At 37.1% G+C, this 13,382-nt stretch overlaps 1 protein-coding gene across 1 annotated transcript in view; it reads left to right on the top strand.

Moving 5' to 3' along the window:
* The window catches only part of senju (UDP-galactose transporter senju), a 90,619-nt gene extending 78,140 nt beyond the window's left edge, over window positions 1–12,479 (top strand). Inside the window, exons 5-6 of the mRNA XM_081759092.1 lie at window positions 764–940; window positions 10,511–12,479. Coding sequence (XP_081615218.1) covers window positions 764–940; window positions 10,511–10,999 — 666 coding nt within the window. The 3' untranslated portion in view covers window positions 11,000–12,479. The remainder of the gene's footprint in view (window positions 1–763; window positions 941–10,510) is intronic.
* The last annotated feature ends 903 nt before the right edge of the window (window positions 12,480–13,382 follow it).

Raw genomic sequence — 13,382 nt, 5'->3', positions numbered from 1 at the left:
GTCCTAGTTAAGCAAGAAAACATAGATGGAAACGGATTTCATTTCGTCTTTAGAAGTCAACAGTTAAAATCAATAATTTTCAGTACACTTGAATTCGTGTTGTGCTTCAAAAACCCTAACATATATCTGGACCGTGGTGGGTTGGATTTTTTGTAAAAGCATTTTTTTTTTTTTTTTCAAATTCTATTTAATTGTATATCTTCCAAAATTTCTCAGTACTAATAACAACTAAAAATATTTATCAAACCTTGACGATTAAAATTATTTTGAACCACCTTTGTAAAAATATTTATTCTTTCATTTGAGGTTAAGTGCTAATTGATCAAAAATTTAATTGGGGTAAGGATTGTATTCTTTTCTTGTATTGGAGTCCTTTTCAGTTGATACGAGTGTTCTCTTAGTGATAGAAATATTGTATTTAATGCCCAGTGAAATTAAATATTATGATAAAATAGAGATAAGTGCTCATAGTTCGTATAGAACACATATTGAATAACTCAAAGAAAATCCTATAAACAGCTTTAGATTAGAATAAAAAGTTTAACAGGTAACAGAAGTCACTGACATACATGTAAGCGAAATCGTTTGTAAGGATTTTAATTCCCCGAACACAAGGAAAGTTCATCTTTACTTGAATAAAAGTAATGAGGTGTTAGCTCCTTGTGTTAACAGTATGCAAATATATTATATCACTGAATTCGTTTCTTTTGTGTTTTTAGTGTTCATACTGATCATACTTACTTGTTCCTTTTTCTTTTTCCAGTTTATTTTTAACAAGAAATTGAGCATGAAACAATGGATATCATTAATTATCCTGACAGTTGGTTGTATTATCAAACAGTTGCCACTAGGTGGTTCAGCGTCAGCTAAATCTTCAGAACATAGTCATCAAGGCTACGGATTTCAACTAAGCTTTAATTTATTCCTTCTGCTTATACAGGTATGACTTATGTAAAGATTGTACGGATTAGTTAGTAATAGTGTTAAGATGAATAAAGAAAATATATATTGTGTCTTCTGATAATAATGCACCTTGACTTGTAGTTGTACAACCGAGTAGGAAACATCAAATCATTTCAAGGTATCCCAAACCTTTGATTTCATTGAGTTTAGCGTCTCTTTCAGCAGCGAGACCATGTGAGACGTGGACCTAGAGCTTAATGTGGGATCCGAACCACATGAGCTCCTACCGGGAATTGAACCCAGGTCTCCTGGACCCCCAAACCGTAGATAAGTGAAATCTTTCAGTATAACATCCCACATTATGCCCTTTAGGCTAAATGAGAAGGGTGATTAAGGCAAGTGAATGATTTTGGAAGACTTGGTGGAATGGGAATGTGGAAGGAGACGGAATAATCCGAGAAACTCATGGACACCACAAATTTACTTGACCGAGGATCGAACCAGGAATCCCACGCATCAAAGTGCTGTACTACTGAGCCACCGTGAACTCCCCTCCCCCCCCCCCCCCGACAACTTTTGAAGCTACTTAAATATCAATATTTCGGAATGATACAAGTGCTGTACGATGGATTTTATAAAGAAAGCTCGTCTATCGGAATGCTGTTTTAAGCATAACTAGAATTTCCTTTGAAAGATAAAATGTATTTGTTTTACGTATTACTAGCTGAAATGCTCGTTCTTCGCATGGAAAATATTTGAAACCTCTTTCCCCATCTTAGGGTAGCATTCAATGAAAGTGTAAAGATAAAATCCCATATGATACTCTATTTGTGGTAAGGGGCAGCATGGTGGCTCAGTGGTAGAGCGCTTACTTCTGGTGCGCGGGGTCTCTGGTTCGATTCCTGTCGAAGTAAGTTTATGGTGGACAACATCGAGTCCGTGGGTTTTCTCGGGGTACTCCCGTTTCCTTCCACTTTCTCATCCCACCAGTTCTTCCGTTATCATTCACTTGCTTAAATCATCGTCTCCCTTAGTCTAAAGGGAATAATCGTGAGACTTTAAACTGTAATATTTCATTTCATTTTCTATTTGTGGTATAAATATTTGAACTCCAATACCCTTTTTAGAATATATTTATTAATGAAAGTGACATAATAAAACCCAGCTTGAGGTAGGTGTTAAGTATGTTCTACTATTCATCTCTAACAGGTCAGTCGTTTTCCCATGATATGATCACAAATATCAGACGTCCCTTTCAGAGTAGCGAAAAAATAAATAAAATGACTCTCTTTTCCTCCTTAAAATGGAAAATTTCAAAAACACTGGAGGAGTTTGTATACCGACTTTCATCTCTTTAACTTGACAGGCTCATGAGATACTCAATTTTTCACACAAATTACGCTCTCTTCATCATTAGGATACACATTTTAATCAAATTGACATGATAAACACACAGTTCGAAGTAGGCGATAACTTTATTCCAGAATTCATTTCAGATGGGTCAGCTGTACTCCCGTGATTCGATCGCCAAGATCAGTTTCGTTTATATATATTATTATGTTCAATAATAGAACATTCGAACCCTTTCCCTTATAAAAGCGTTTTCCCTTTTATCTCTGGAAACACATCTTTATACAGTTTACTTGCAGCTTTCTTTATCTTTGCTACGTTATATGCTTTCGAATACATAAGTTGTTCTTGAAGTTTAAAAGATGTTCTAAAACATAATATAGTAATAAATTCGATCTCTGGGTTGACGGAATATGATTAACTTTTTTCTCATGTACTTTTACTAATAATACAAAGATTACGAAGATATAAGATTGCTGAAAAATTGCTCAGCGATCGGTCGGAGCAGTGCATCGAACTCTTAAAAGATAGTCACAAAGTTGTGTAAATATTACATGGATTATCCAAGAATAACAACTTCTCCTAAGGACAAGTTTATTGGAAAAACAAGCAAACGTAATAGATGTTAACCGCTCCGGAAGGACCAATAGAAATGTGGAAGAGCCTTACCCAATCGGCATCAAATAGGACGGTGGCTTATTGCCTTCAGATCCATGGCCTTGGAGGTAGGATTGCAGTAAAGAATCCATTCCTTCAAGTAGGAAACATTACAAAAAGATACTTCTGGACCAAAAAACAAATAAATAAAATAAAATAAATAAAGACTGAAACGATAACTAACGAACGTTTCACTAACTTTCCAACTTTTCACGTTCTAATGCTAGAGGTTTTGTCCTTCGTCGTCGCAAAAGAGCGCTTTCGTCCCAACCGTGTAATATATATAGCAAGGCACGAAGAAGGTAACGTCACTGTGGGGAATGTTTTACGGACTACTAAGTTGAATATTTAGTTCGAACTAATGGAATGATGAACAAAAAAGTGTTTCACGACGTTTAAGTGAGGCATGGAATTCCATCAGGAACGTGTATTTTGGCGCAGTAATTTTGTACTACTACTGAATTACCATTCCAAACATTCTTCCAAGCTATGCAGTAATTATCTGCAATACAAAGAAGACGCTTACATCATCAACAAATGTAATAGTCGACACTTTCACCGGATTTGTTACCTATCGAGCTCTTGTAAGATGAACTTGACAAGACAGTCCGTAAATAGATGCCAACGAATACTGAAGATCTTTGGAAGTCTCTTCAGAGCTACTGGAGTCGCATAGCTTCGCAAAAATCAAACAAATGCCTGGAATTTGTAAAATTCTTATCAAGCCTAACGGTCGACATTTCATTGAACGCAAACTACTCAATAGATTTGTCTCAGTGGAAACAGGACCATATGTTTTAATTTCTTTATATGAGCAGTGATGTTTATTGTACAGAAAAAAATCAAAACAGTAGTGTGCTCAGACTTTTGACAATGACTATACGTTAAGTCGTTGTGCGCTGAAGTCGTGAAGCTATTTAACATGGTATCAAATACTAAATCATGTAGATAGTTGCTAACGTAATTTTCCCATATGAAAATAAAACTTATTAAAAAAGCATTAATTTAATAAGTTTACAGCAATTGCGGAGCCAGAAGCAACATTGTAGTGCTAATAAACTGGCATGTAGGAGAAGCGCAGACAAGCATATCTATATAAGCCGATGCAGTGACCGGGTGAAGTGTTTACCACATGGCCAGATAGAATTTCATATACTCTTGCGTCACCATGTTAAGTATTACATTTCAGTACGTAGAGGTGAGCCAAATTGCTGTGGAGACAGAGAACAAACAAGTCACATTCGTTCGGTTTTCTTCAGTCATACGAGTTTGAAGTATCGATAAAATTAGTTTAACAGATAGAAAGAAGTACTAAGCTCACTGCCGCTACAATTCATGAAGAGATATGGCTAGCCAGATCGAGCACGTGCAGCGGGGTGATGCGTGATCGGTACCTCACCTATTAGGTGTCTTTATCTCCAACTTGTGTACCTAAGATCAGTACTTCTTAATTCACGTAGTTCATTTACCTTATGATGATTGTTATTTAATGGGATATTGGAAACGGGAGATATACCAAACAATGGAGAAGCAGCTACATTGTGCGGCTTTTTTTTTAAAAAAAATGGAGGCGTGCAAGAATGTGGCAATTACAGAGAAATAAAACTTAAGAGCCATGCAATGAAGCTCTGGGAGAGAGTGGTAGAAGCAAGATTGAGAGAAGAGACCGAAATTACAGAAAACCAATTCGGTTTCATGTCAGTGCGATCGACAACGGATGTAAGTTATTATTTGCACTAAGCATGCTAATGGAAAAGTACAGAGAATCCCAGAAGGACCTTCGTATGGTTTTCATCGACCTAGAGAAAGCGTATGATAGAGTGTCACGGGATCTTATTTGGAGGGCATTGACGAAGAAATGTGTTCCGAACACATAGGTCAATCCATCTGAAGTGGTCCAAAAATTGTGAAAATGGTTGTTCGACCATCTCCGAAAATTGTAAAAATTTGAGTGTGACGAACCATGTGCATGAAAAGATCAATAACATCATTCACGTTGTCGTATGTACAAGTGTTCCTGAATGGCGGCCATCTTTGTTGTTGGCGAAGTGCCAATTTTTGCATTTGCAAGTGTTTACGAAAATTACGGTTGCTCAGGATGTACGAATCAGACAAGCATCAAACAAAAACGAATGTTTAGGGGAGGGACTGAGGTACACGGTGAATATAAACTTTTGCGTCTAAATAAATATGCAGGGTTGCAAACCAATGCATGAAATCACCAGAAAAACTTGAGAAAAATTACACTTTTAAACGGGTTGTATTTTGGAATGGCATAAAGTGGGGGCTTCATAAGTTTTGTGCTGAATACTATAGCATGAAAAAAGTCTGTAGAAATATTCACTGCTATGATACTACTGGCATCGCAGATTTATGAGGGTCCGAAAATTGAAGTTTGTAAGTTTGATGCCATCTTTGGGGCGTAATATCTCAGGAGGGCAAAGTGCTAAAAATTGCTGTTTATGCCAGAAAGTAATTCTGTATGTGAATAAACTATTCCAAAAAAACCATGACTGATATTAAATGTAGAAAAAAGGAAGACATGGTAAAAGAGCGAAGAAAGCACCTGCGTGACGATGGACGTAGCTCGGAAAAATTTAAATATTTGGATATCTTTTATGCTAGATCTCAAAAACTATGCATGATGCAGCAATTAGGCCCACTTTTGTTTGGGTTCAGTTGTGCAAAAGTTTGCGAGTGACGTTTGTTCCATCTTTCTAGCTCCATGATCATTGCCACGTCTATATGGTATGGGGTTAACTCCCTCTTGCATCCAGGACACATCGTCGAACTGGACCGCGGTATTAAGGCATTCAATGTATCAGTAAAGTGTCTTTCAAATCCAATCCAAGTTACGGAAGTTGCGTTACATGTTCACAAAGTTGCGTTACATCTATCCTAACTAAATATAAAACTACACGAACTGACATAAAATAAAAAGGTACTTCCGGCTGACATGGAAAGGCGAAGTTTAGCATGATTGGAGCTTTCAAGTACTAACCCACAGGAAAATTTCCAAAAGTTAATATTTTTAATTTTTAGCGGGTCTAAAGGGAGGATGAAGAAATTCTCTGTTTTTTAAATGGGCCCTTTTTTGGACTTGTAATTTCATATTTTAGGTACTTGTAATTGAAATAAAAACTTTAAATTCGGTATGCGTGTATGTTTCCGTCAGTGATACTTAAGTAAATGACCAAAAATAAAGATTTTCAACCGTAGAGAGGTTTTATGGGGAACTGAAAGGTCTTTCCATTGTTATTTATACGGGACATCTTGTACACCCCAAAATGTTTAGGCACTTCCGGCAGAATTAGAATGATGAAATTTGGCATGATTGTAGACTTCCGCAACTAATACACAGGAAAATTGCCAAAAGTGAATATTTTTTTGTTTTTAAGGTATCTATTGGGGGCATGATGTAATTCCCATCTTATTTAAATGTGTGTACGAAAAGAAACTTGAAATTTGCTAGAATTGTAGGTTTTAGAGGTTTGAAGCCGTAGGCCGAGCAAACACGGGGGACTGGGGGCGGAGTTCCCAGGTAGCCAAAGGCTAGTCTATCCTATATAACGCAACCTTGTAAACATACAGGGTCAGTCCTTAAAGTAGTAGGACTGAGTCAATTAAGAATAAGATATTGAGAGAAATAACACTTACGCTTAATATTCTTCGAAATATGATCCTCCTACATCCACAAACCGCTGCCAGTGCGATTTCCAGTTTTCATACACTTCCTGGAAGGCGGAAACTGGAATGCTGTTCAGCTGCCTCGTCACGGCCTGTTGTAATGCTTCCACCGAGCCGTGATGATGCCCTTTCAGGATGGTTTTGAGGCGGGGGAAGAGGAAAAAGTCTGGTGGGGCAAGGTTGGGACTGTAGGGTGGCTGAGGCAAGGTTGCAATGTTATGTTGGGCCAGATACGCCACCACTCGGAAGGCTGTGTGGCTCGGCGCATTGTCATGGTGCAGTCGCCAGGAGTTGGCTATGGCTGGGCGGACGCAGACGATGCGTTTCCTCAGCCGTTCCAGGACCTGGAGATAAAAAAAAAAAAAAAAAAAAAACTGCATTGACAGTCTCTCCGTGTGGAACAAATTCCTTGTGGATCACTCCTTGTGAATCGAAAAAGCAAATGAGCATGCTTTTCACTTTTGTTTTCGTCATGCGCGCCTTTTTGGGGCGTGGGGAATTTCGGGTGTGCCATTCCGCGCTTTGACGTTTGGTCGCAGGGTCATACTCAAACGTCCACGTCTCGTCCCCAGTCACCACATTGTCTAACAAGTTTGGATTTTCACTCACTTCTTCGAGAAGGTCCTGGCAGATCCGTTTGCGAACGTCCTTTTGCTCGTCTGTCAGCACTCGCGGCACCAACTTTGCACAAATTTTCCTCATTTGCAATTGTTCGTGCACAATTTCGTGAACTTGGGTTTTAGCAATGCCAAGTTCATCGGCAATCATGCGAACAGTTAATCTTCGGTCATTGTCCAGCAAATTCTTCACTCTTGCAACATTTTCCTCCATTTTGGAACTCGAAGGTCGTCCTGACCGCGCAGCATCTTCAACTTCTCTCCCCTCCCTAAACAGTTTGTGCCACTCAAATACACTCGATCTTCTAATGGCGTTATCATCGTACGCCGTCTTGATCATTTCATGAGTCTCTTTTCCAGTTTTATCGAGCTTCACGCAAAATTTGATACCGGCTTAACGCTGTTCCAAAAGATCGGCCATGGCGCAGCGTGATGAGGGTCACTTACAATGACGAGCGATCTTTACCCTGCTATGGCTGGCAGCCGACTGGCGCTGCTTCCTGTCTTTCCTTATACCCACCTCAACCAACAACAGGTGGAGTAACCGCCGCCAGTCTGTAAAAGGAAAAGAAAAAAATCAGTCCTACTACTTTAAGAACTGACCCTGTATTAACATCCGTAACTGGGATTGGATTTGAATGACACTTTGCTGATACATTGAATGCCTTAATACCGCGGTCCAGTTCGACGATGTGTGTCCTGGATGCAGGCGGGAGTTAACCCCTTACCATATAGACGTGGCAATGATCATGGAGCTAGAAAGATGGAACAAACGTCACTCGCAAGCTTTTGCACAACTGAGCCCAAACAAAAGCGGGCCTAATTGCTGCACCATGCATAGTTTTTGAGATCTAGCATGAAACATATCCAAACATTTAAATTTTTCCGGGCTACAACCATCGTCACGCGCGTGCTCTCTTCGCGTTTTTACCATGTCTTCCTTTTTTCTCCATTTAATATCAGTCATGATTTTTTTGGAATAGTTTATTCACATACAGAATTACTTTCTGGCATAAGCAGCAATTTTTTAGCACTTTGCCCTCCTGAGATATTAAGCACCAAAAAAATCATACACTTCAACTTTCGTACCCTCATAAATCTGTGATGCCAGTAGTATCATAGGTGTGCACATTTCTGTAGACACTTTACATGCTATAGTATTCAGCACAAAACTTTTGAACCCCCACTTTATGCCATTCCAAAATACAGCTCGTTTGAAAGTGTAATTTCCTCTAGTTTTTCTGGTGATTTGATGTATTGGTTTGCAACCCTGCATATTTATTTAGATGCAAGATTTATATTCTCCGTGTACCTCAGTCTCCCCTCTAAACATTCGTTTTTGTTTGGTGTTCGTCTGATTCGTATATCCTGAGCAACTGTAGTTTTCGTAAACGCTTGCAAATGAAAAAAATGACACTTCACTGACAACAAAGATGGCTACCATTCAGGAACACTCGTACATACGACAGCGTAAATGATGTTATTGACCTTCTCATACACAAGGTTCATCACACTAATTTTTTTATAATTTTCGGAGATAGTCGAGCAACCACCTCTGGACCACTTCATATGGATTGACCCACATACTGTGCATCTGTATAATTCAAGATATGTATAATGGATGTGGGACAGGAGTGAAGAGTGCGTGCGGAATAACAGAAGAGTTTGCAGTTACAGTGGTACTTCATCAGGGATCTAGTCTTAGCTCATGCCTTTCAGCAATTGTGATGGACGAACTTACAAAGGATATCTAAGACTTATCACCTTGGAATATGCTATTTGCGGGTAACATCGTGCTGGTGAGTGAGACCAAGGCAGCGCTGCAAGAGAAATTAGATGCCTCGAGAGGAGCATTGGAGAACAAAGGGCTTAGAATTAGTAGAACTAAGAGAGAATATTTACACTGTCCTTTCAGGAAAAATATAATCGAGAATACAAGAAAACAACTTGACGAAAAAAAAAAATGTGGTAAGGACGAAGAAATTCAAGAACTTGGGATCAATTCTGCAGGAAAATGCAGGAATAGAAGATGTAAACGCCAGAGTTAGCAGCGGTTGGACGAAGTGGAGAGAAGCGGCAGGAGTATTCTATGATTGTGGGGTACCAGTACGCTTTTCAGAAAAAGTTTAGAAAACAATATTGAGACCCGCCTTGTTGTATACGGAGCGGAATGTTGGACGACGAAGAAGAGTGAGGAACAGAAGTTGCATGTTGCGGAGATGAAGATGCTGCAGTGAATGTGTGGAGTGACCCAGAAGGATATAATTAAGAATGAAGTGATCCGGAGAACAGTAAAAGTGAGACCAGTAGTAGAAAAACTGCAAGAAAGTACATTCAAATGGTTTGGGCATGTAAGAAAAAGACCTTTGAAGTACGGAGCTCACCGAGTAGATGCTATAGAAGTGAGTGGGAAATGAGCCCGAGGCCGGCCAAAGAAGTGGGAGGAGTGTGTTAAGAACGATATGGTGAAGTGTGGTGTCACAGCGGATATGACACAAGATAGAAACAGGTGGAGGACAGCGATCCGAAAAGCCGACCCCAGCTAAATGTAATGAAGAAGAATTACCTTATGATGATGAAAAATGAAATCTTCCAGTTATGCGTCCTACGATTATGCCTTGAAGGCTAAATGAGACAGTGATGATAATGTACAAAATGGCGCTATGAAAAAAGTAGGAGGAAACTGGGGAACCCGAGAAAATCGATGCAACGGTGGTTGTCCAGCACAAGGCGCACTTGATGTAAATAGGATCTAACCATTGACCCTAAACACTAGATGTGAGCACTGTACCACTGAACTTCATTGTGGAGTCGTATTATCGGGGATTACAGATGGACCCTACTGCATATTAGGAGAATAAATTTTTGATATCTATATCAACAGGGAAGGAAGTAGGTTTGAACGCATGAGCCCCTTGCTCGTGCCATTGGTTTACGGTGTGGATTTACGTATATACTTTGAACAGTATGATTGAATAAAATATACCAATTTTAATATCAATTCTCACACTTTTGTCTAGCACACAATCAGCTCTTTCTGTTGTTTTATTCACTGCAATTATGAATAAACTTTTTTTGTTTCTTTTCCACAGAAGGTTTAACACTTTAAATGTAGTTCTAATAACACAATATATAAACACAACCGAACCGACTTCACAGAATAAACGCAGTGACTGTGTATATATATAAATCGTCAATAGTAGATGTTTATGTATGAAATTTCTCTATTTGTACTTCACATTATCGTTCTAAAATTCAAACACGAAAGTAGACAAATGCAGTTTTGTATTTTCTAGGCGCTATGTTCAGTGGTTGCTGGCGTGTATAATGAGTACATTTTGAAACGTGATGGAGCAGACATCAACATAATGGTCCAAAATGTTTTTATGTACATTGACTCAGTGATATGCAATTGTGGCGTTCTTGTTATTAAAGGAGAATTATTAAGTGCCTTTACATCGGATGCGATGAGCTCGGTGTTGCAGCCTAAAGTAATTGTGATTATGATAAACAACACGGCGGTAGGAATTGTCACCAGTCTCTTTCTACGTAGTATGAACTCAATCTTGAAGACATTTGCCAGTGCTTTGGAGCTGATGTTTACCGCTGTCATATGTTGGATATTGTTTAGTATTCCTATTTATATAAATACGGTAATTGCCATTGCAGTTGTGTCTTTCGCTGTCATATTGTATTCACAAAATCCTGTGGTAAATCAGGCTAAACAGGACGTCGTTGAAGCTAGTACGGAAGAGGAAGGAAAGAAATTGGTGGAATCTGTATAGTTAGGGGAAACTTTGTTTAATGTATAAAATTGTTGTGTATATTGCACAGTGTGTTATTCTTATGTTTTATATTCAGTATTATTATGTAATGAAATATTTGGATTTAAAGTTGAGTATTTATGTTGTTAATAAAAATGTTTATAACTTACTTTGAAAAAATTGCGGCGATAGTCAGTCGTAAATACTTTTGAAAAAGTACGTTTTCAATTTATTTGAGAGTTGCGAGAGTACCGAACTCAGCAAAAATGTTCCTTCATATAAGCATTTAGTCAAGTCGATTTACATTACAAAACTAGTGACTAAGTAGAATTAAAAACTGTGAGATTTTTGGTTGGTTCTTCTCAGATTTTTTCTTTTTTTTTTTTAATTACAAGTCCAGTTAGCTTTTTTCTCACAATCATTATGCAGCCGTAACAAATTAAGGAGTTTTACTCTTTAAATGTGGGCTGAAAAAAGACTATTTTATTTTTATTCGTAATTACAGAGAAGGTCCTTGTGTAAGTTTATTAAAAAACAGATAAGTGGAATTTACTTGTTTGCAAATTGCAATGAATAGTATTATATTATAAACGTCCAAAACAGTAATTGAATATGAAGTAAAATGTACTTTTATTTTGTTCAAGCTATTACAATTTTGTTTTTCTGTCAGTAGTCATTTGACATATCGTATAGGCCCGAATATGTAGTACGACCTCAGATATAATAAAACTTCAAGTTTTGCAGATGATTTTAATGGAAAGATAAAAATACACAACATAAAATATTACACACACTTTGAAAATATTATATAATCGAAAATTTTACAATTCAAAGCTGTTTATAATACTTATCTATCAGACAGATTTTTTTTTTTTTTTTTTTTTTTAATGTTTTAATGTTAAAATTTTAATGTAAGTCGTTTTCATACTTGTTTTAAATGCATTCTCACCATAATATGTTAATTTAATAACATTCAAATATCGATATAGAAAACCCTATTTGTACAAGTTTGCCAACAAAACACCAGAGTAACCAACATAACGAAATCTTGCGATCTCAGTTTGCATTGAACCCTGATTGAAACTTATATGAAAACCCAGATCGTGTTGCATACGCAAAGTATACCCAGATTGATTTAAATAACCTCCAATCAAATCAAACCGCAACATGACGCGTTACCATTACTTATTTCCTGTATATCAGACATGACGAGTCATGCAATTGCACTTCACGGTCGCGGGAGAGCGATTCAGATGACACAGTGCTACGTAGTATGAAATAAATTTACTTTCTTTTTAAGTGTAAAGGATTATTAGGACGTGATTACAATACGAGTATGGAGTTCTAAACTGATTTTGTACTAAAAACATCGCACTACATTCGGGCTAATACGGTAGATATATTTATTTTTTTAACAGTAACTATGTTGTAATAGAAAAGAAAAATTTGGCTGCTGGATTGGCACCATTATTCTTGTACTTAAGGCATATAAACTAACTTTTTTAAAGTTTACATTACCGATCATTAAGTGGTTTAATATGACTGTAACTGTGTCAACGCCTAAATCTATATGAGTTAGCAATACGTCCAAAATATGAAAAAGGCAAAAGAATATATTTTAGTTACAAAATCTGTTTTAGGTTAGACTCATTGTGCAATATCAATATGTTGTCTTCAAATCCTTTTTACCATATGGATACAAAAAACAAACTGATGTTCCTTATTACTTTATTATTACAGTGAAGTGTTGTACTTACATGTAACTTTAAGGTGATTATAATGAAACTTCAATTTCCCAATAGATTTAAGTGCGTTTTCTCTATCTTTCCAGTATATTTTTAGGGAGCATTAGTATTCACAAAATACAATCGAATTCAAGATTAATGTTTCAACATTTACCCTAAGGTAAATGAAATCAGTGATCACAGAATCCGTTCACTTTTTCAAAATTGTTTCATTCATTAAGGAGGCGCTTTATTTTATTCCTCAGCAACATGCTTTAGACGATAAAACTCTCTCAGTAATAAACAACGCAAACACTATCGTCTCTGGACTGGACTATGGTGAATAGTCGTTTTAAAATAAATGCAGTGACATCTATTGGTAATTGACTCTCGTTTATACTCACCTTAATATCTATCTCAATATATAGTGTAAAGAAACTGAAATATAAAAATTCATCAATATTTGAAAGGTGGAATTAAATAAGAGCTCGTGTAACGAATTTGAAATTTTACAGGTTAGGTTTTTCTGTATAGTTTCCACGTTATGTTTTACAGATTACTACTGTAAATTAGATTATTTGTGGTCTCCACATACTTATCTAAAGTACTGATATCTGTAAAACATAACACAAAACTTATTTTTTTTCTTTCTTTTTTTGTAAACTCTCTTGTAAAATTTC

Source organism: Thermobia domestica, chromosome 5 (genome assembly GCF_964235325.1).
Source record: "Thermobia domestica chromosome 5, izTheDome1.hap1.1, whole genome shotgun sequence".
Lineage (NCBI taxonomy): Eukaryota > Metazoa > Arthropoda > Insecta > Zygentoma > Lepismatidae > Thermobia > Thermobia domestica.
This window is presented reverse-complemented; position numbering and strand designations above follow the sequence as displayed.